This window comes from Lytechinus variegatus, chromosome 1 (genome assembly GCF_018143015.1).
Source record: "Lytechinus variegatus isolate NC3 chromosome 1, Lvar_3.0, whole genome shotgun sequence".
Classification (NCBI taxonomy): Eukaryota; Metazoa; Echinodermata; class Echinoidea; order Temnopleuroida; family Toxopneustidae; genus Lytechinus; species Lytechinus variegatus.
The window spans coordinates 58,133,497-58,158,484 of NC_054740.1; the positions used below are offsets into that span (position 1 = coordinate 58,133,497).

At 37.7% G+C, this 24,988-nt stretch overlaps 1 protein-coding gene across 1 annotated transcript; it reads right to left on the reverse strand.

The window, feature by feature from the left end:
* Positions 1-1,599: 1,599 nt before the first annotated feature.
* LOC121418196 (exostosin-1-like) lies at positions 1,600-24,988 on the reverse strand. Its single transcript, XM_041611927.1, has 7 exons — positions 24,790-24,988; positions 21,892-22,011; positions 6,814-7,065; positions 6,236-6,331; positions 5,499-5,588; positions 4,365-4,525; positions 1,600-3,347 (listed from the first exon to the last, which is right to left on the reverse strand). The coding sequence occupies exons 1-7, from the start codon at positions 24,880-24,882 to the stop codon at positions 2,966-2,968; spliced, it is 1,194 nt and encodes a 397-aa protein (XP_041467861.1). The 5' UTR covers positions 24,883-24,988; the 3' UTR covers positions 1,600-2,965.

A 24,988-nucleotide genomic window follows, 5' to 3' on the forward strand; every position in this document is an offset into this window, starting at 1 on the left:
TAAAATATATTTTATTCAAATTTAATAATGAAATGTAATTTTGCACTGAACTTGCACGCATACCAACTATCAATGTTAATGTATAAGCTGATGCTTTTGCGGTGGTTTAATTTTATGCTAACTTCTATGTATGGCCACTGTCACCTTAAAAAAAATTGTGAAAACACCCACTTGGGAATATGTGTACAACTTGCGAAATGAAAAAAAAATACAATCCGAAACTATTTTAGCTCATACAGTTACAGTACTCGCTATTCAAACGTCATATCTTTTAACTATTACCCGATTACTTAATACTATTAGAAATGTAATCCCCCAAGATAGGTTCATCAAAAAAAACTAGCACATCAATTATGTGGAGCTCATCCCGCATCTCGCAAAGAAATTTAACACAATTTTTAATTTCAGCCCATTTGACACTGTAGTGAATTATATTGGCGACATAAATTGAGGAAATAGAATTGAAATTGATGAAGAAATGACAGATGGGAAGAATTTTTTGTGATTTATGAATAAATTTTGTATAAATAAGCATAAATAATTTTCTAGTCAAAGTTTCCAAATTCTGAGTAGAACCTTGGTGAACCTCATGTAGCTCTCAGATGGAACAAAAAAAAAATCAAAATTGGTCAACAAATCAATAAGAAGTATTTTTGTGAGTTTTGAAAAATATGCAGAAATAAGCCTATTTTTGGAGTTTCAAAATTCTGGGTATAAATTTTGTATCCCCACCTAGAGCATCATATAAAGCAAACAAACTTTAAATTGATCAACAAATGAAGGAGAAAAGATATTTTTTGTGATTTATGAATAAATTTTGCATAAATTAGCCCAATTTTCTAGTCAAAATTTCAAACTTCTGTGTGGAAGTTTGGTGGCCCACATGTAGCTCTACCAGATGGATGAAAAAAAATCAAAATCGGTCAACTAATAAAGAAGGAGCATTTATTGGTGATTATGAATAAATTTCGCGTAAATTAGCATAAGTAATTTTCTAGTCAAAATTTCAAAACTCTATAAAAGTTTGGTGAACCTCATGAAGCTCTACCTGATGGAAGAAAAAAAATCGAAATCGGTCAACAAATAAAGAAGAAGAAGCATTTTTTCGTGAATTTTGAAAAATAGGCGTATATTAGCATAACAATTTTTCTAGTCAAAATTTCAAAATTCTGTGTAAGAGTTTGGTGAACTTCTACGAGATGGAAGCAAAAAATTCAAAATAAAAAAGATTTTTTTGTGAATTTTGAAAAAATGTGCATAAATTAGCATATTTAACGAGTGTCAAAATTCCGTGTAAAAGTTTTTAATCCGCCACCTAGTGCTATAATATAAAGCAAACAGAATTGATATCGGACTTGAAAGCAATTTGATATTGTGGACGGACGACAGACAACGGATGCCATGCCGCGGCATAAGCTCATCGGAACCTTTGTGACGGATGAGCTAAAAACAGACAGATTGTACAAAATTAACAACAACAGAAAGCAACTGATATCAAAGGACAAGAAATTAACAAAATTGGAACAAAATTCTGTAAACACGAGTTGCTCTGAAATTATTCCTGAAACAAAAATTAATGAATAACTCAAGAGGTATTAATATTCTGTGACAGGCATGAACATAAATCATTAAAATCAATGTTTGTTTTTACTCACAAGAATGGTCAATCTATTAGATATATAACTAGATTTTTATACTCTTCACAAATATCAATATAAATAATTGGTTACAGACTGCATCATTTTAGACTCATTGTATAAAATATGAGAATAAATTTGAGTAGTGCCAGTGGCAGTTAAGTGTAAATATCGCTGTTTTAATAATACCTTTGCCATGCAAATGTACCTTAAATGCACGCACTCTGAGCATTATGTTATTGTATACTACAGAAAAAGAAAACCTTAAAATACTGAAGACCATATAAATCATGGACAAGCACTTAACTCTCTCTCTCTTGCTCCAACACACTCTTAATGTACACATGTTTCCAGTATGCCCCAACTAAAATCTAAATCTCTAATCTATTTCTTCTCTTATCTCAAGAAAAATATAGAAAATCTAGTCTCACTTTCATTCATATGTTCTGTCTTTTGTACAAAAAAAGCAAGACCTTCTTTTAAAATCTAACACACACAATATTTTCAATATTTTCATAATAATACCTCATGAATAATAGATTACATCTGGTTTTCAAAAAAATATCTCTGCTCGAAGGAGTTTATATCTGAACACTTTTCATAAAAACGATCTCATATTCGCAAATTGTCCAATGCTGATCAATACATAAACATATTTTGGCATGAAATATTACTGAAGTATAACTCTCATTCATGAAGGATTCTTAAATAAGAACGTATCCACAGAGTGAATTCCTAGTTACTGGTGCTTTTAAGATCCTGCGGACAGCCACAAGGCTCGGTAGTTGGAGGGAAGCAAACGAAACGCATGATCTTCTTGCGGGCTTCTTGGCTTCTTTGCTTTTGGGGCCTTCTGACTGGTCTTACAAAGCTTTGCGCTGCTGATGGACACTTCTGCTGAACATCTTGTACCAACATCCTAAAGATATCAGGATATTCTCTGCTGATGACCCCTTGGCCAAGGACAGGATCCTGTTTACCATGACATCAGCCAGCTTCCATCAGATGACTTGAACTGCACCAACATCTTGAACAAGACATTCCGCATTTCAATGCCAGGTTTCCTTGTAGGTTCTAACTGGTTTAATGACTTGCGTCACGAGAAGTAGAGGACATGGAAGAAATGAGGGCAGTGTGACCTTCCTTGGTCCCATTAGTAGACTTTAATGTAGTACTCTTTGATCACGCCATGATTTGGTGCAGAAACCACATGTCTGAAATCCAATGATGGGGGCACCGTACATCATCATTCTAGTACTCTCATCTACAAACATCTTGCTACACGTCGGTGGGGCAATTTCAAACAATTTTTCATCATTCATTCATTCTCACGTCCTTGGTTTGGGGTCCACGACCTCGATTTTGCGGTAACGTTTTCTCATGTTTGAGACGGGGTCTTTATAGAGGACCGGGTCGAGGCGCATCTGGGACCTGACCAACGGCATGGTCCCCATTGTGGTGGAGAAGAGATTGAGGCACTCCTGACGCTGCTGGAAGTGTTCCGCCGAGAGCCAGCGCGCCGCCAACGCCGAGGTGGACGACGTCAGCATGGTCTCGCGGTATTGTTTACGCTGTGTGACCTTGATGGGGGGTAGCTTGGTCACACTGGCTACCAAGAAGTTCATGAGAATATCGTCGCAGTTGTTGGTGCGATCCACGTGGACACGCAGCGGTGAAGGCAGTATATGGGTGAACAGATAATGATAGTACCTGCGGTGACAAAACACATGATATTGTTGTGTTAGTGTATTGTAAGCAAGATAACTTAACTCATACATAAGCAGCTGCATTATAGTAATGGATTAAAAGCAAGATAACAAACCTGAAAAGAAAATTGAAGAAAATGAACATTACAATAAGTACATGTACAATGACGTTCCATAAGTCAAATACTCTCCCTAGTGATATTTCTCAGACCAGACTATTCAAAACATGCGTTATTCACCTCTTGTATAAAGTCAAATAGATTTCTGTGTTCCACACAAGACTTGACCTTGAGCAGATATGTTTGGGGTAAATTAAAGGGGCATTAAGATAGCAGCCCCTGATAGTGAAATGCTGTTCCAATGGGTGTCATGGAAAAAGAAAGGGGGCTCAGAGAGAGGGCTACCTGTGGGGGGGGGGTTAATGAAAGGACACCTACCAATATAAAAAATACTGTTCCAGTTGGTGCCATGGAGGAGAGAGGGGTAAAGAAAGAGGGCATAACTTGATGGGGGGGATTGAAAAAGCACCTACCAATGATATAAAATGCTCCAGTGAGTGTCATGGAAAAAAGAAGGGGGGTGCGGAGAGAGGGCTACAAGGGGGGATGAAAGAGCACCCACCAATGAAAAAAATATTGCTCCAGTGGGTGTCATGGAGAAAGAGAGAGGGGGGGGGGGTATAAAGAAAGGGCCTAACTTGAGGAGGGTAATGAAAGAGCGCCTACAGGTGTACCAAAAATAAAATACTGCTCTAATGGGTGCCATGGAAAAAGAAGGGGGATACGGAGAGAGGCCTTAACTGTTGGGGGGATGAAAGAGCACCTCCAGTGGGTGTCAGGGAGAAAGAGAGAGGGAGAGGGGGGGGGGGTACAAAGAGAGGGTCTAACTTGAGGAGGGTAATGAAAGAGCACCTACCAAAAATAAAATACTGCTCTAGCGGGTGCCATGGAGAGAAAAGAAGGGGCAGGGGGTGAAAATGAGAGGGGGCCTATCGGATGGAGGGGGTATTGAGAAGGTGTACCTGTGATAAAATGCTGCTCCAGTGAGCACCATGGAGTACTCATTGGTCCACTTTGATGAGTAACCCCAACGACTTTTAGCTTGGTCCCAGTAATGGTTTCTGGCCGGGTAACCTACTATTCTGCTCGGGAACGTCTGCCACACTGAGAAGGCAAAATCAACCTGGAAGACACAGAAAATAATAGAGTTTCAAGATAAATGCCAGTTGTGGTAACAATTCTAAAATGATTTAGATCCGAATCCTATAAAAAATGACCCAAGTGCATGCATGTATGAATAAGAAAATGTGACAAAACATTCTAGAAGAAATTGTGTAATTGCTGATGAATTATCAAATAAGCATGTTATTAAACCAACATGCTGGGTCTTATATATTTTTTATTTACTGATTTCAAAACTTTAAAATGTTTTGCATAGATTTGTTATAAATGTGTTTGATTATTCACTTTTGTGGTCAAATTTGAGTGATCATTAATGACTCATATAGTTTTACTGTTCAAATCAATTTTTATTCCACCATCAGGGGAGCGTTTCATGAAAGGACTTGTCGGACATTTTATCCGACAGTTACCATAGTAACAGTCCCTTTCAGCCAATCAGAATCAAGGAAAGTGACAACTAGTTGGAAAAAAATGTTGATGAAACACTTCCCTGAAGACAATATTTGATAGAGTTCATACATACTAAATCATATACTCATTATCCAATCATCAAAATATTCTAATCAAGATGTAAAAGTATCATAGGTCAGGGACCATCACTGCATCAAAAGAAGACTGGCATCAACATACCATGGTCCTGTTTCATAAAGACCTAAACAAAAAATGCATGATTTCTATAACAAGTTTACTATCAGCCAACCAAATCAATTAAATTCAGCAGCTTTAACCCTAATAAGACTCGGGAAGGGGGGGGGAGCTGAATCAGCCACTACCCCGTCTTTTTTAGGGTTAAACTGTTTTTGCAAATTTGTTATTCTAACAAGTTTTATGAAATTACCTCACACTTTAATAGTTGATTTGGCTGATTCATGCATAAACCAATGGTATAAACTTGACTTGAAATGCACAGGTCATGAATTAAAAAAAACTCCCAGTGTCACTACTGTCTTAATATCTTTCCATGAATAACTAACCTCATCTGTAGTTAATTGAGCATCTTCATCCAAGCTTAGAATAGAATCCATCTCAATCACAGAGTTAGGAGAGAATCGACTGCTCAGAGACTGTAAGGAAATACAAAGGAAATTAAGGAAATGTAAGGAAATTAGATAAGTACCCTCATCAAATGCACTTTTCTGTTTTGATACTGTAATTTTATGCATGCTATGAAAGGTGACACTGTATTCATTATCAAATGGTACGAAGTTATCCCTGACCCAACTACTGATTAACATGGCACAATTAGGAATCTTATTTGTTTCTAATCAATCACTTTGACCAATACTGCCATTCCCAGCAGAACACAACTTAGAAAAGTTAACTCATCAGCAGAAATAGCAGCAGCATCATCATCATCATAAACAATATCACCAACAACATAATCATCATCATCATTACCACCATCCTCATCATCATCATTACCACCATCCCCATCATCATCATCATCATCATCATCATCATCATCATCATCATCTTCATCATCATCATCATCAGCAGCAGCAGCAGCACCATCGTCATCATCGTCATCATCATCATCACCACCATCATCATCATCTTCACCACCATCATCATCACCATCATCATCATCATCACCATCATCATCATTGTCATCATCATCATCATCATTATCATCGTCGTCATCATCATCATTACCACCACCACTATCAACATCATCATCAAGTTCTGAGCCTTAGCTCTATTTAAATCTTACCTTGAGATCTGTCTCAATGACTGTAAGAGGGACTTGTAGCTTTGGCCATCTTGACTTCGGTGGGAGGGGTCTATCTACCTGCCATAACACCACAATCTACATAAAAAAGAGAGAGAATTTTCAATAACCTGGGCATATACTTATATAACCTTAATCTCTGGTTATCAACTAATAATAACAAACTTATTATATGAAAGCAAGTCATACCTATTTTCCAGAATGTTTCGGGATTTCCTAGCTTTCTATTCAACCCCAAGCGGTCAGAATTGCATAATTATTTGCATATGAGCACAAATAACAAATAATGAATGACAAAATGTCAATACAACAAATTCCAGCCACAGCAGTTATTTTCACCATTGTGCTGCACTCAACCCAGGAAAGGTAAACAGGTACCTGGCACAAATTTATTCTTTGAAACGCTTGTGCTCCTGTACAAGGCTTGCCGGGCCAAAGCCAGAACAATAAATAATATCCAAGTCCTTTGGAAGTGCCTGTACATGTTGAACATACTATGCAAGAACGAAGTATAATTATTATTACTAGTACTATAAAAGAAAAGTTGGGGGTGTGCGTACCTGATGGGCATATGCAGACATGCCTACATTGACGAGTAGCTTCATGAGCGGAGCCGATATCGAGATAGGTGGGGTCTGTACCAAGACTAGAGCAGAAAACTTGTCGGATGGGGTTGCTCCAAGAGCCAGGGTGTAGAATGGGAATGCTTGTAAACTGGACGAATACTCGCTGAAGACGGACAATGCTCCAGGGTTGGTGTTCCAGATATAGTCCTGCCTAGCAAGGTGTTTCTGTACCCTCTCCTTGATAATCTATAGGTATAATTAGTGAAAGAAGAGTAAAGGTAGATTTAATTCATCTGCATTAAAATTGAATACCAAAATGTAACCTTTTGCTGACAATATGCAACAGCATTTATCACCAATTGTGACTGCTGTGCAAAAGTACCCCTGATACATAACAAAAACCCTTAAAAGGTTAAGTAATAGACCACCCCTACCACCCCCCCCCCACAAAAAATTCTTCCCAGTTCCCAGTTAAACACACAATACATTCGCTTATTTACGGTATAGAATTGAGTCAATTTCTTATAATACCTAGTGATTGCTCACATCTTACAATATGTACATGTACATTGTTTACTCATTCTTTTGGAGATTCTGCTGCATTGTAATAACATATTCAAATTACTTTGTATTTTGTCATAACTGCTAGTCAGTCAAGAATTTTGCTTACGATAGCTGGCCCCTGTATTCTGATTATTTGTACTTCATATATCAGGCCTATATATCATCTACATGTATCTTATTATCCCATTTGTAATATGATCAATCATTATTGTGTATATGTCTTTTGATTTAACACAAACTACAGAAACTCCTGTTCCTCATTTTTTTCCCACGCAATTAATCTCATGATCAAAAGAAATATAAGATGGGAAATTAAGAATTGAGCAATAAATAGAAAGTATTGATATTGAATATGCTCATCTTCAGGAAGCACTTCAAGAGGCTTGAAGTGCAGTTCCTTATCAGACAATATTTAAGTGAATTTTATTTACTATAAATAGTTGCATCACTGTTGATATCAAACTGCCACTTGAAATGGCAAACAAAACCACTTTCTTGAGATATTTCACAGAGTGATCTAATTACTGCCATATCCTAAAAACAAATTGAATACTAGTTTTTTTGTGGGAACAAATGAGGATTACATTTACAATGTACTAACAAGTCAGGAGGGGATTTTTAATAAATGTTCCCAAGTTGCACTCGGCTTTGCACATGACTACAGACATGTTGAATAATTGTAGATACCCCAAAATTTTCCTGCCTCAATGCAAGAAGTGAACTGATGTATACTCTCCATCTTACCAAGAAACTAAATCCTTGAAAAATTGTAGACTGCACTCAGAATTTTAGGTGATTATTATTTTTTGTTCATTTTTGGGGGCTACTTAATTCACAACCTCCTGCTGAAATCGTTAACAATGGATGAGCTTTAACGTTTTAGGGAACGGGGATTTTTCAAGGGCTCTTTTTTAAATAATTTTTCCATGGCTCTTTTTTCATTTTCCAGTGCTCTTTTTAATTATCAGGTGCAAAATCGGCCCCAGAGCCCTGTGAATTTTTCCCCTGATGTCGATGCTTGTTGAAGACAGGCCTTTTTATCTACAAAATCAAGTTTCAGCTGTAGCTGATGAAAGTCAGAAGGATCGCAAGAATCTGATTTAGCACACAAGAATAGAACATCAGCGATGCATAGAGACAAACATATCTAGCAAAAAAAAAGCTCTAAACCAAACCCCGAGAACATAGCACTACAGCAGTAGTAGCAATAATAGCAAAGTCAAGGTTTTAAATAACCAATCATTTTAATCTCTCTTTGACATACTGGATTATGCCTCCGCGAGCGAATGTGCCCCTTTTTAGCACTTTCGATACTTTGAGCATTAATCACTATTTACAGGCTTCCTCTATGGGCTTGATAAAGACGGAGGTGGGGAAAGGATCACTCATTAAATGAGTACAGTTACTTTGGTAACTGGGCAACATTCTGCTCAAAGGTCACAGTGGTGGGATTTGGTCCTACAAGGAGATGTCTTTGAGGTTACACCAGTCTACCACAAACTGAACAGGAACAGAAGACTAGAAAACCTGGCTACACACACATGACCCAGTATACTTGTTGTTGTATCACATGTTCCTTACATGACTAAACCACTACTTCAATGAGAATGTACTAAGATGCCTTCCAATAAAGAATCCCTTCATTTCAACCCCTGGGGGCCAGTCAAATATATTGCTGTACACACCCCGGTCCCGTGACAAAAAAACGCGTTGAGAGGGGTGTTTTTTTTTTCAGTTTTGGACGTAGACCGCCCGTGCACTTAAAGGGTATCAAAAACACAAATTTTCAAAAAAAGGGTAGTTTTGAAAGACTGGTCAATGGTCAATCGCAGGGTCAATCGTATTTAGGGATTTTTTTTCCAAATCTTTTTTTTAAAGACTAGCCAAACAAGTTTAAAGTATTTTTTTATTCCCCAAGCTTTTTCCCCGAGAGGTCATATTCTGGCGGCAACTTGTTTAGGGGCCAAAATGTGTCAATAAAGCCCACAAAAAATTGTTTATGGGGTTATTTTGCACACAAAGAAAAACTTGCTTAGGGGGTGTTTGGAAATAATTTAACGTGTAGTGAGAACGGTCGAAGCGGTCTTGGAAGCGATCTTCCAAACCAGTTTGGAAAGCCACCTCCAAATGTAGTTTTCAAGATCGCTTTGCCTCGTTAAACTGGTTTTAGCGTAAGTAAGTGAAGACACAACAGTTCTTCGGGAAGCGATCTTCGCACATTTTGAGCGTGCTACTCCACACGACAGGTGTAAAATGACCATGCTGCGGTTTCGAATTTCGCGCGAAACGTGTCACCCCACTGAGAGCGTTTCCATTGCAACAAGAGCGCTTTCTGTGAAGTGATTTTGAAAACCGCTTTCGTGTGATCAAGTGGGAACGCTAGCAAAGCGATCTTCCAAACTGGTTTCCTGAATCGGCTTCCAGTACACTAGTTTTAGAAAGCTTAATGAGAACGGCCTCATAAACACACACACACACAGACAAATAAACTAAAGATGACCTCGTGATGGAAACAGCTGTTTCCAATTAATTTCATTGATGTTCATCTTTTCTTCTTGGTTTTGAATATGAGACTTAAATGAGACTTGCTTTAGGGTGCGTTTATTCAACACTTTTTTACCCTATAATCATGATTAGAATCATGATTCAAATCACGATTCTGCAGAATCACGATTGCGTTTAGTCGAAATTGAATATAATCATGATTAGAATCACAAACATGAAACACGAAAAAAGGGGCGTTTGGAAAGACGTTTCTGTAGAATCACGAACGAAAAAGGTCGTATGAACAATATCGTGATTTGAATCATGATTCTATGACGTCATTGTGTCGTGCTTCTTCCGGGTTCGACTCAAAGGCGCGCGCTGTGTTTCGTGCAGGTTAATTTTCGTGTAGCAGTATTGCCAGCATTTAGGAATTATCATTCTGTGTATTGTACCCCCGGGGTCATAGGCGGCGGAAGCGGGGGGGGGGGGGGGACGGGGGGACGTGTCCCCCCTAAATTTGTTGTTGATGACCTTTTTTTTTTTTTTTTTTTTGCTTGTCAATTTATTTTCGTACGTCCCCTCCTAAAATTTTTGGCTTCCGCCGCCAATGCCCGGGGTTGTACTGTAGCGTCATTTGTATATTTCATTGTTTTCATCAATCATTTCTTCAAGTTCCAAAGGCACAAATTGGACTGACGATGAACTCAGGGCTCTGCTTGTGCTTTGGGCTCAGCCTGAAGCACAAGCATCCCTTACCGGGATTCACAGAAATAAGACGATCCCTTTCAGCGGCGCTTGCGAGGGAGGGATTTCAACGAAGATGTGGCACCGCCTGTCGGGACAAAATTAACAGAATTCGTGCCCAGTACAGGACCATCATAGACAAGAAAAATCGATCGGGAGGTGGGAGGGAGGATGATGACCCCTTCTGGTTCCCGATCAAAAACAATACGAGGTACAATACACGGAATTCTGGAAGTAAAAGATTTATTTTTCGGAAGCCGAGTAAGCGTTGCACTTGCACAAACGATCGCGCGTTAGCTCCGGCGGCAGCAAAAATCTAGCAGCCGACGTGAAGTTAGAAACACGTGCGAAAATGTTGACCTATACTTCCTGGGTCAAACTGCGCACTGTGATGCGCACTGGATCGGCCCGAATTCAGGGAGAAACAGCGTTAGAAAGATGGTCGTATAAACGCTGATTCTGTCGGATCGTGATTCATGCAGCTATTTTGAATCATGATTCAAATTGTGATTCAAATCATGATTCTGGGTCGAGGTCGCATAAACGCAGCCTAAGAGCAACTACATCATGACCTATGGAAGTGTTACATCCATATATCAAACCCCTTAAAAAATAGGGCCTATACATATTAAAACAACAATATCGGATGGATGGGTGGATGGATGAATGAATAACTACATAAATAAGTTAAATATAAAAATGAATAGGTATTATGCCGTTTTCAGTAACTCATGATTTTTTGGTCCGCACCAGGCCCGCGCTAAAATAGTCCGCACCAAGCGATAAAAAATGCTTTCAGTAACTATAGCAGAGCCGCGCCACTTTTACGATCACCCATTCAAAAACTCGGGCACGTAAGGGCAAACTGTCATGGTAACTGAACACGCCATATACAGAGCGGAAGTGCTCCGTATTCGCTGAATATTCGCGCGGTAAATTTGATGTACACGCGATGCGGAGGCACGGCCAGAATTGTGTGACCTTTGACCGTGCGAGGAATTTTGGCCGGGGCCTGGTGCTGCTATCCGTTCATAAACTCTTTGGTCGGCGCCTGGTGCGGGCCTGGCGCTGATAAAAGCAGCACCAAAATAGCGTGGGCTATTTTGGCTTACGCCATTCATAAACTCAAAATTTTACAACTTAGCCCGGGCCTGGCCCGGGTCCAGCGAGTTACTGAAAGGGGTATTAGGTAGCTAAATCAAGATAAACCTAATGAAAACGAGTGGAATGCCTCTGGCCGTCTCACCTGCATCACGCGGTTCAATATAGCAGCAGTGCTGACTTTGAATACTACTCTAACTCACACAAGATGTTCAGTGATACATGGTTACTCTTATGTCCACTTTTTATGAACGAGACCAATAAACTTACAGAGATATGATGGTTATTCAACAAAAAAACCCAACATAGCCAAAGTTCATTGACCTTACATGACCTTTGACCTTGATCATGTGACCTGAAACTCGCACAGGATGTTCAGTGATACTTGATTACTCTTATGTACAAGTTTCATGAATCAGATCCATAAACTTTCAAAGTTATGATGGTAATTCAACAGATACACCCAATTCGGCCAAAGTTCATTGACCTTTGACCTTGGTCATGTGACCTGAAACGCGCACAGGATGTTCAGTGATATTTGATTACTCATATGTCCAAGTTTAATGAACTAGACTAATAAACTTTCAAAGTTATGATGGTAATTCAACAGATACCCCCGATTCGGCCAAAGTTCATTGACCCTAAATGACCTTTGACCTTAATCATGAGACCTGAAACTTGCACAAAATATTCAGTGATGCTTGATTACTATTATGTCCAAGTTTCATGAATCAGATCCATAAACTTTTAAAGTTATGATGGGAATTCAACAGATATCCCCAATTCGGCCAAAGTTCATTGACCCTAAATGACCTTTGACCTTGGTCATGTGACGTGAAACTCATGCAGGATGTTCAGTGATACTTGATTAACCTTATGTCCAAGTTTCATGAACTAGGTCTATATATTTTCTAAGTTATGATGACATTTCAAAAACTTAACCTCAGGTTAAGATTTCGATGTTGATTCCTCCAACATGGTCTAAGTTCATTGACCCTAAATGACCTTTGACCTTGGTCATGTGACATGAAACTCTAATAGGATGTTCAGTAATACTTGATTAACCTTATGGCCAAGTTTCATGAACTAGGTCCATATACTTTCTAAGTTATGATGTCATTTCAAAAACTTAACCTCAGGTTAAGATTTGATGTTGACGCCGCCGCCGTCGGAAAAGCGGCGCCTATAGTCTCACTCTGCTTCGCAGGTGAGACAAAAATCGAATTGAAGACATACGGAGATAATGTGAAACGTATTTTCAATGTAAAATTAATGTCATTACAATGATTTATGTAGGCCTACATGTGTATCTGAACATGATTCCAAATTAACTGGTACATTACATAAATACAATCTCTCACAGTCACACTGCTACCTCTTCCTTGATCAAGCAGATTAATACTATAGCTTCAGAATATACAGTTTAATCTTTTTTAGGCCAAAGTTTGAGGATTACCATATCAATGATCTGCAGCTTTATCGGCTTACATAAAAGCCAGTTATCCTCCTGTAAGTAGCTTTGTACAACACATTCAGACTAGCCCAGGTTGATCATTAAGACAATATTGTACTCTGTACCAATAGTTATATTGTGAATGATATATTTTAAAGGCCAATTTGAACAAGTAGAGGCAAATCAGTAAATGTAGAATTTTAGAAACCTGGGGGGTGTTTCACAAAGATATAAGTATGACTTAAGTCGCACTTAAATGCCGAAGCGTACATGATATGCAACGCGCGAATTTGATAGATACGTAGTAGTGTGCGTCCTGACACAATCTGACTAAATGCGGTCAAGCCTTTCATACCGTACACAACTCAGTATTTAAGTGCGACTCTAATACCCCTTTCATAAACCCCATTATGCAGATAATAGCCGCATAATTTGGTCGTAAAATCGGAGGAGGACCAGAGTTATCCGCATTATTTCGATGCTGCTATTATCCGCATAATAGCAGCATCGGGACCAGATTTTTACTTTATGAATGCATTTCCAAAGTAATGCGGATAATTGCCATGGTGCGGTCACAAGGTCACCCTTTTCAAACGCAACCCCATCGGAGGGGGCGTGTGCAGTTGCCATGACAATTATCCCCCTTTTTCAGGTCGGGCGCTAAAAAAAAAGTGCCGATTATTTTCGGAGTTTGTGAACGCAATTTTCATTGAATTATCTGCATTACTCTTAGGCGGATAATTGAAGGATGGGTTTATGAAAGGGGTATAAGTCATACTTAAATCTTTGTGAAACACCCCCCAGAACACATAGAGGAAAATCAGAAAGGCATATATTTTAGTTCTCAAAGTTTGCCGGTAATTGGAAGTGAAATGATGAAAAAAAGAAAATATTTTAATGTAAGTTTGCTTATTTTTACAAAGCAATTTCAGAGGGTTTACTTTACACTCTACACATTGTGATCAGTATGCATTTGATGGGGAGATGAAATTGGTTTTTCTTTCGTTTATGGTGTGAAACAAAGTTTGATTTCTTTTACTGAACATTTAGAACTGCTATTGTTGCAATTTCTGATTCAATGAATAACTTATCATATCTGCAAAATTTAAGATTTATATATATATCATATAAAACAAAATTTGATTATTGAGTTTATGATCCACCATTGACTCTCTCATTTCCAAATCAGCTGTGTTGTGCATATAGATGTAACTGTGTTGTGAAAATTTTAATGCCGCCATAATTTTTTCTTATTCATCATCCAATTTGGATGACAATTCAGCATTACGATTGTTTGATTTTTCTCAATTCATAAACTTTTTTTGTTGGGGTAGACTTGAAATATAGATTAGATGACCATGCAAAATAATATAGTTTCATTAGGTTCACACATTAGCAATAGGCCTACATGTATGTTCCTAATTATATGTGCTTATTTCCAAAAGTGTGAGTAAAACACCATTCTCATTATACTCTCTAAAACTAGTTTACTGGAAATCGGTTCAGAAAACCAGTTTGGAAGATCGCTTTGCTAGCGTTTCCACTTGATCAGCCGAAAGTGGTTTTCGAAACCACTTCACATGGCCTTGTGAGGGGATGACATGTTTCGCGTAAAATTGGAAACCACAGCATAGGCATTCACATACAATGTGGTTGTGTCCTAATTTACGCTAAAACCAGTTTAACGAGGCAAATCGATCTTCAAAACTAAATCGCGGCGAAGTGGTTTTCTGAACCGGTTTGGAAGATGGCTTCCAAGACCGTCTCGACTGTTCTCATTACAAATCACCAGTTTCCACTAAACAAGTGTTAGGAGAGTAGTGAGAACGGTGTCTATCTCCACTGCTAGGCCAAAGCGAGAGTGACAAAATTTCAATATTGGTTAGAGGTAGAGGTAGGTTATGAGATCATTCATCATGTTTTATCCATTAGAATGACTAGTCACTGTTCACTATTCAAAATGAGTTTTCTTCTCCACTTTTAAAACAGTCTTTTCCTCAACACAAATTAGGCAGCCAATCTCGCCTCGCTCGATGAGTCATTGCCCTCTTCTCTGTCTTCACATCCCCCAAAATGTGTTTTTTCCTCTTTTCTTGAACATATATAAATGGGAAAGCATACGGTGTAGGTGTACCATACAAGTGAAAAAAAAAACACAATTGCTCCTGCGAGGCTCCGACAATTGCTCTGGGCTTAATTTCGTCTAAAATATAGGGTTAGGGTTGCAATATGGCTTATGCTAGGTCAAGGGTTAGGTTTCTGGTAGGGTATAGAGTCAACCAAGAAGTTTCTATGACTGGAGTTCCAACAGGCAACAAATTTATTCAAGCAGCTGTTCATTTTCTAAAGGAGCACAAAAGAAAGAACGGCAGTTAACATGGTTAAGACCTTTTTGATGTCCGCCTACGAAGCCGCAGGTTTCAGTGAAGAAATCCGAGGAGTGAAATTTTACGAATATCCATTTGGATCAATTTTCAATCTTTTATATATTAATAAACAAACAGAAATTTGTATGCATGACAAGACACCAATAACCAAGCACTATTACGCTGAGATATTTGCCCATATTATATCAATTTACCTTTAATTATTATTAGTGGGAAAAAAGTAAGAATTTGACCTTTACTGAAACCAGATTTTAACACTTTTCAAATGAAAAATTTCAAATGTGGGCAATGGAATATTGCTTTTCATTATTGTATATGCCAGATGAGTGCCCGCACATACATGTATTTCAGGACATATTGCATAATTTATTTTTGCATGCCTCCGAATTATAACCAGACCAGATGCGGCGAAGAAGTAATTATCATCACAATAGCATATTTCCCTTTATATATGACCTATAGCTGCAGAGTCATGCGGAATCATTTGTCTACACAATTGCAAGAGATGTTGAGCAAAGTGCATGCCTGACATACCTTTCTGCTGGCGGTTTTTTAATCTTGTTCAAAGGGATTTTATTTGCTGTTTCTCCATCTCATTTGAAACCTCCTTGGTCAAACCCAGAGTTGAGGTTGGCCATTCCATTAGTGCGTGGAATTTAGACCAGAGCAATAGACCAGTTCGTAGTTACCCATTGACAATTTTGATCGAATTACCTTTCATTTCTTTCATTATGATAGGCGGATTTCAAAGCAAGATATTACGTAAGCTTGCCTTACATAGCAGGATGAAGAAATTGAAAAGACCAGGTGACTAGAATAGCACACCAATGAACACTTTATGAAGGTATTTGGTGCATTGCTATTTGAATGCATATCATAGCATGTTGCACAATGTGCTTGGCAAACTGTGAAATACCAGTGTTCGTGGACACATTGTTGTGTTTTGTGGATGTAAATGAAAACCACTATTCAAAAGAATATATAAATAATCAAGACATCAAAGTTGGTGCTTATCTCATTAGATTTTAAAGCACCATGTCACTTTAGTACAAATGACCTTCTTCTGATCATGCGTAGAATCTTTTGATCACGCGCAGAAAGGAACTACAAACTGGCTTGTTCTCTGGGTTTCCTTAAATACGCCCCTGAAGTTAGAATCACAACAAAATGACAACTCTTATTCGAATGAGACCCCCAAAAGTTTGAACATATTGTCAAAATATTGTGTTTAATTGCATTTTGGGGAATGAACATACAGTGAGAATGGAAGGAAAATAATACTGCAATGTTATTGGAAAGTGTATCATGGATAAAAAAAGTACTCCTTACACTATCACCTTAGTATGGATTGGGAGAACTGGGGAGCATATCATCAAAAAAAAATTCCAAGTCCTACAAGTTGTCAGATCTGACATCTCTCCTTGATTATGATTGGCTGAGAAGCACTGTTACTATGGTAACTGTCAGATTAAACAGCACTTGTCGGATAAAACATCCAACATTTCTTTCATGAAAAACTCCCCAGCTGTTTATGAAAAAAACATAACAAATGTAGAAACATATGGATTTAATATATTATTTGATATTGATCTGTACTCCAAGTAACATAATATGAATCATTACAAATTGTATTAATATTTTCACTTCACATCCTTCAAATTAATGCAAGTTCACATAAGAATTGATCAGAGCAGAGATCCTAAAATCACCTAAGATATTCCCTTTTGTATATAAAAAAGGGTCTTCTCATCGACCTGAAATTACATGTAAATCAGTAGGGCCTGAATTCAAAATTTAGCCAGATAAGAGGCACCCCTTTGTATCAATGTCTGCATGCCCATAGTTTCCTATCAAAAGGAGTTTGGTGCCATATTCTACTATTCATGAGAATACGCGCTGAAGTATATCATGCACAATTTGCTATTCATGAATCTCAATTGGCTTCATTTGATCAAGGAGTTTTCCACACCATACCTAGGCTTACGTACACCTAATCGCTCAACCCTGATAGTATTAACTCGCTTCTATGACAAAGCATATATTTAGAGTGAATTGTATTGTACAGAATGCTTCTTTTTTTATATTTCTTGGAAAAGTTCAATGTAAAGCTTAAAATGCAAGTCTAGCCATTTTTCTGCCATTTTTTTGTCCCATTCTCTGTCTGAAGCAACTAAAATTTGAATATTTAAATGAGCTACACCCATTTCTAGCTACTAGACACCAAGTTCCCTTAATAACCATAAGATTAAAGTACAAGCAGTACATAGAACTTTGGTGCACAGAGTAACTTGAGTCTTCCACATGGCTCAACTTGGTGTAAATAGCCAAAACGACGGTAAACTTGAAAGTCCTATGAATGATAAACTAGTTCACACTCTCCATTATGTCTGCCTCAGTTCGGGAATTCTCACAGGCCACACGCCCTTAAGGCAAACCATAGAGACATTCCCTTTTGGCATATGAGATGACATCATTGGAAAAAGCCAATACTTTATCCACATGGAATAGATTCAGGGAGAGAAATATATGGGGGGAGGGGCTTTGGGTGATTTCAACCCCAGAATTATGAAAATAACCCTGCAAAATGAAAAAAAAAGAGCCCTAGAAGATCCTCATTCATTGCAAAGTTAAAGCTTATCCAATGTTGCAGATTTATGGAGTGATTGCTTAAAGTAGTCCCAAATAATAATTAAATATTAATTTTAATATAGTTCAATATAATATGTAGCAGCTTTCCGCAGTGATTGCTTAAAGCAGCAACAAATAATGAAATATTAATTTTCAATATATTTTAGTATATGTTGCAGATTTATGGTGTAATTGCTTAAAGTAGCCCCAAATAATAATGACATATTAATTTTTAATATATTTAAATATAATATGTTGCAAATTTACGGAGTGATTGCTTAAAGTAGCCCCAAATAATAATGAAATATTAACTTTTAATATAATATGTTGCAGATTTATGGAGTGATTGCTTGAAGGAGCCCTAAATAATAATAAAATATTGATTTTTTGCCTTTCAAATGGATGGATTCTCTGAAACATAGGAAAGTAGAAGACTTCATTCAATCAACATTTTATTATCCAAGAATCACCTTTTTTTCAACACCAATTAGTTTTAACCAAAAATCTTTTCTTTTGTTGGTTGCAAAAGTAGTCCACAATCATGTACAATGTATATATTTCATTTAAAAGCAACATAAAACACTGAAAAAACATGCATTTTGAAAGGCAATTTGGCTGAACCAACCAGGGATCTCGATCATGACTTTAAAATGGGACTTGTTCCATTTTGAGGATGCGTTGCACACACTCTGTAACTTCCAAGAATCCTAGGTCAAAACGGCAAATCTGTAGTATGTGGTTGGTGGTCTTAAAAATAGGGGAAAAGTACGATGAAAGGCTGTACGAAAATGAAAATCTAATTTTCATTCCGTTTTGCATTTTGATTTGTGATTCTTGTGTTTGTGTAAACGGCCTACGAAATTTGATTAAAAGCACCTAAAGCTGAGTATCGCCAGGCCAATGCCAGTCCTTCCCAGGGAGCGGTCATCCTTGCTTACAATTCAAGCGTAACTGAGCAATGACTGACCAATAGCTTGACCACTGCATCCTACAATCCAGGGGTCTATTATAAAAGCCTAGTCAAACGTATCGTTGAAAAGAAACCAATTGAAGTAGCTTTGGGACAATAGTATTGGCATTAAAAATCCAGCATTTTATGAAGTTAATTTCTTCATGATTTTTTTCATCCTCTGATTCCACACCACCATACAAACAAAGGTACTTAAAATAAATCAAAGGTCAAAAACAGGTGAGAGGTCTAGACTTCTGTTATTGTATACACAGCTTAAAAATTTTACTGATAATCTTTTGATGGCCATGATACTCCATTGTGGTCCTTCGTTCGCGCTCCACCGTGGTGAAAGGGGAAGTTCATCCTTGATTTAGGTGATTAAAGTTCATACAGAAACCAAAGAAAGTAAATTATTGAAGATTCAGCGAAAATCCATCAAAGATTTAAGCCTATGTTAATGACAGAGTTGCATGTACAGAATTTTCAAGTTTTGGTTTTGCGACCTCATGTCCGAGCTGCTCCCCCATTGGTCATGTGATACATTATAGATTCCAAGAGAATTTTTTTTTTAACTAAGAACGATTTTTACTGAGGCATTAATGATATCATCAGACACGTTACTTCATGTCTGCTTCTATGAGGAAATCCATTTTTTTTAATAGGGACCTGAGAATGAACAAAAAAAAATAAACTGAGAGGCATGAATCTACAGAGGCATGAATGCTCATGCCTCTGTAGATTGGTCAAAATCATGGTACACTCAAAGAGGCCTACTTACATTTAAATATAGGGGGCACTTTTCTTGACTTCGGCCCATCTCCATTAGTTTAACATTTTTCATTGTAATTAATAGGGTAAATTTCAAGATAAAAAATACCTGGAACTGACGAACTTCGATGCGGTCTGAAACCACCTATTGTCTCCAATTTCAAACTATAAATTTCACCCCTACCCGTCAACATACAAACCTTTCACCAGCACCGGCATGGTTGTGGTAGGTGCATGGTCTGGTTACTCTGGTATAGACATGGGATACTAGCTTGATTCCCCGATTGATTTTCCCCCCTGTAAAATACACCCTAAACTCTGAACCCACACCCCTCCCTAGACAAAGAATGGGAGCTAGGTCAAAGGTCAACCCAGATCACTTACACCCAACTATGCAACTCCTCCTACAAGGTCAAAGTTTGTCTAGAGCCCATGCAGAGCATTGTTGGCTTAAGATATCACTTTTGTTGTGGGAGTATGTCCTATGCATGGCATTCATAAACAAATACGCACTGTTTTGACTAGGGCTACTGGGGATTGGAAAGGAAATGTACTCCTGTAACAACATGTAAATAGTGATAAATTCAGATCTAAGGATATCCTTTTGATTAGTTTCAGAACTTGGCATGTCAAATTTCTTTTTATATCTTTATCCACCTGTATTGCTGCTTTATTTGGGATGAAATGAGTCTCCATGGTGGCATGCAAGGTCTTATGTTATGCCTACGCCTATATTGTAATCTGAAAACTAATACCCCTTTCATAAACCCAATTATGCGGCTAATATCAGCATAATTTGGTCCCAAAATCGGAGGAGGACCAGAGTTATCCGCATTATTTTGATGCTGCAATTATCCGCATAATAGCGGAATCGGGACCAGATTTTGACTTTATGAACGCATTTCCAAAGTAATGCGGATAATTGCCATGGTGCGGTCACAAGGTCACCCTTTTCCAACACAACCGCATCGGAGGGGGCGTGTCCAGTTGTCATGACGATTATCCGCCTTTTTCAGGACGGGCGCTCGTAAAAATAATGCGGCTTATTTTCGGAGTTTGTGAACGCAATTTTTATTTAATGATCCGCATTACTCTTAGGCAGCTAATTGGAGGATGGGTTTATGAAAAGGGTATTAGACCCATGCTAAAACCAACACTCCTTTTATATAGGCTGGTCCAATCCTGATCACTTGAAATCACTTGGAACAAATTGGCTGGAAGAGATGGTACATAACTGGGCTATTCAGGGATGGGTCAGCCTAACTTGAAGGACATGGGATTCCTGACTTTCGGTGTAAAATGCGCAGTCTAGATATCAGTTGTGACAGACAAACATTTGGTGGCAATAGGCGGTGCTGCACCAGCCCGAGTTTGCTCAAAAAACCAACCAAGATTTTAGCCCAATTGGCCCTCTTATACCCTTTTCATAAACCCATCCTCCAATTAGCCGCCTAAGGGTAATGCGGATAATTCAATAAAAATTGTGTTGACAAACTCCGAAAATAATCCGCACTATTTTTACGAGCGCCTTTCCTGAAAAAGGTGGATAATTGTCATGGCAACCACACACACCCCCTCCGATGCGGTTCTGTTGGAAAAGGGTGACCTTGTGACCGCACCATGGCAATTATCCGCATTATTTGGAAATGCGTTCATAAACTCAAAATCTTGTCCCGATGCTGCTATTATGCGGATAATAGCAGCATCAAAATATTGCGGATAACTCTGGTCCTCCTCCAATTTTACGACCAAATTATGCTGCTATTAGCCGCATAATTGGGTTTATGAAAGGGGTATAAGTTAAAGTAAGGAAGATGTTGGCCTAACACTATAGTCACACGTACACACCCACAAAACAGTCTGACAAACTAACCACAACTATTGCATTATTTCCAATGACATTCCATTGGTCCGTTTAGAGTCAGGTTTTGTCCGTTTAGAGTCGGGTTTTGTCTGTGTGACTGTGTCATCAGATAGGACAGACTCACCTCTAATGTAGTATGGACTATCTTCTCCGTTGATGAGAAATAGCGGGTCCAAAGGAACTGAGTCTGTTGCCTCAGCAACAGGATCTGCTCGGCAGTGATGGACCTTACAATGGACGGAACCTGGACAAAATATAGTTTTGTAAACAATTCAAGCAAGATGAGTATAAATGCTATATTGCTCAAAGCTCATATTGCTCATTGCACACAGCATGGACCCTAACTACGAATCAACCACCTGTATGGAAAACCATAGGTTAATTTTTCTCTTTATAAGTTTCTTGATCAAAACCTGTATGGGTACCATGGGTTCCATATAGACCACCTGATCATACAGTAAGGACCATTTTTCTGGTCTTTCTTTGACAACAGAAATTACTGCTGGCTTTGAATTTGACATGTAGTGCCAGGGCCGTTGCATATTGGTTGTACAGAAATAAATAGCAATACGTACGCTAATTTGTAACTGCAGTATATGGCCATGCGTTTTATGTTGGGCCCGCAAATAGGTGGTATCGTTACATTTGCACGACAAGCACAGAAATAATTAATGGTGTAAAACTTGAAATACATGTGCTACATGGGTATATTTGGTATCATATTAAAGGGAATCTTTATACCAATTACTTGAAAGAAAAAGAAATACTTGAGATGACTTCATTTACCAGTAATTAGCAATTATGTAACATCAATTGGCCATTTTTGCACGGTGGTAGACGAGGGGAGCATGACGAGGGGAGCATAAATTTTCATTTCATTAAGAAACTAAATGTGTAACATCACAGTACCTAAATTTGTAATAGTTTTGGGGCTCACTGGCTTATTCTTCAATCATAAGTGGGTCAAATTTAAACTTTTAAGGTTAAAGGATACCTAATTAAGCTAATTACTATAATTGATTGATGTAAATCATGAAAGCAACATGATTGAAATTGTGACTGTCTGATGTATAGGAAAAGAGGAGAGATAAAATACAGTTGTGGGCTACACCTTCAATAAAATTTAGATGCTGCAAAAATTTTAAAAAGAAAACCACAAACTAATAAAAGGCTTCAGAGATAAATCAATCTATTGTTTTAATAATTATGACCTCATGGTTTCAATATTGACAGCGTAGACTGATAGTGATAACTTTGATGTGTCTGAATCTTCAGATTATTCTGGTAACAACAGATAGCAAATACACCTTTTATGCAATTTTAATTAATGAAAACTTGTTTGTTGCAATAAAGCCCTCATCTGATGCTATTTACTTGTTTTTCTTAACGTTACATCACACTGCGTCTATAAATCAGTAGATGACACATATTTGGTGGGCACAAAAGTGTTCAGAGAATATTTTTCAAAATTATAAAAAAAACTAAACAAAAACTACTTAAGAATGAGACTGGTACAAAGATTAAATTAAACAGAGGCAAATGTACCCATAGAATATGTTCTGTGCATTGACATTCAAATGACCCAGTACTAAGAGACCATGTCCTGCAGAATATTGAGCAAGAGGGTATATTTAAAATATAACACTCTATAATAACAAACTAAACAAAGTATTTTTGCCAGGTGTCTGGATTTATTTATAACATGTTAGTTGTTTTTGTTCACACTAAGTTTAAATAAGCTAAAGCAGTAATGAGAACTTTTCATTGTGCATTCACATTTTTTCTATATTTATATGTTAAACCTGGCTCTCAGTTGTCAACCTGTGGTCCACCGGTCTTTGAGCCGAGAGGTGACAAATCCCACGATTTGAGTCAAATGAAATCATTTTTTTTTATTTATAATAACCACAGTAAATATATAATATGCTGGTTAGTGTTTGCAAGTGTATTTATGCAACTAAAGGCAAGACTAATTAATATTTTAGGGGTAAATCAAGCATTGATACATATTTACCCGAAAAATTGTGATGTGAAATTTGGTCTTAAAAGATGATTGCGCCCAGTTATTTTGGTAGAGTTATCCCCAACAAGTTATATATCACTGGAAAGGTCTCACTCTAAAGAGTTGAAATATGCATGTTATTTCCCTATAGGGTGTAAAGTTTATCTGATTCTCAGATTTATATGGAAGTATGTTTTTTCACAGTTTTCCACATATTTTGACCTGTAACTTTTTATGACATTACCCTATGCCTTTTCTGATTGCATTTTTGAATTCCTCAGACAATTTCCTTTCAGAATATATATACTTTTATGGGTATAGGATGTCAAACATATGAAAAAAATACAATTGTATAAAATGGTGCGATTTTGGAGGAAAGTTTGAGTTGTAACGGAAATGGGCCCAACTCAAAACACATAGCCATATGAAGAAAAAAAATGAAAATCCATATTTTATTGTCCGAAATAGGTATACATACATGTAGATGGAGTATGGAACCAAAATTAACAAGTGACACAACACTTGCTCATGCAAAAATTGCTACAGGCTTTATTTCATCTTAAGATGGTGGCCTGTATTCTGAAGTCAGGTTTAACTTAAACCATGGTCTAACTCTATGCTAAAATTATGGGAAGCCAAAAGTGTCAAAATTTTTATTAAGTTGTATGTCTTTTATGTTCACTGTGCTCTTTCCTGATTCATTGGTGAAGACAAACATCTATTTATACTTCCTAGACAATTATGATTTGAGAGCCAAATGAGCTGAAATATGATATCTCTATAGTTAGTGATTTATTCAACAATTGGCTATCCATACTTAAACCACAATTTTAAACCTGAGTTTAAATTAAACCCTGACTTCAGAATACAGGCCATAGAGTTTTATATTAGGTTTAGGGATAGTATCAAATCTAGGGTTAGAGTTAGTCAGATTTGTGGGTGGAATGTACAGCACTGAGCCAAGCAATTATCGCTGGAGAAAATGTCGTGGAATCACATAACAACAAATGTCGTTATTACCTGAAGTAGAAGTCTCTCATCGCCAAAGACAACAGCTTTACTCCAGTCTATGACCTCTGAGAATGGTAGCTCCCAACCATTGCTAAGTAGCATAGGAATACAGGCAGCTTGCAGGGATTCCAAGAAACGGAACGACCCAAGACGGCGCCCTCGTGGGACCAGGCAGAAGGTGGAGTTATGCAGTAGGACTTGATAATCA

Excerpts from the sequence above, each read along its gene's own strand:
- LOC121418196 (XM_041611927.1), bottom strand. The coding sequence starts at position 24,882 with ATGCTACTTAGCAATGGTTGGGAGCTACCATTCTCAGAGGTCATAGAC. Across the intron at positions 22,012-24,789 it reads ATGAGAGACTTCTACTTCAG|GTTCCGTCCATTGTAAGGTC; the intron begins GTAATAACGACA and ends TATTTTGTCCAG. Across the intron at positions 6,332-6,813 it reads TGTCTGCATATGCCCATCAG|ATTGTGGTGTTATGGCAGGT; the intron begins GTACGCACACCC and ends TTTTTTATGTAG.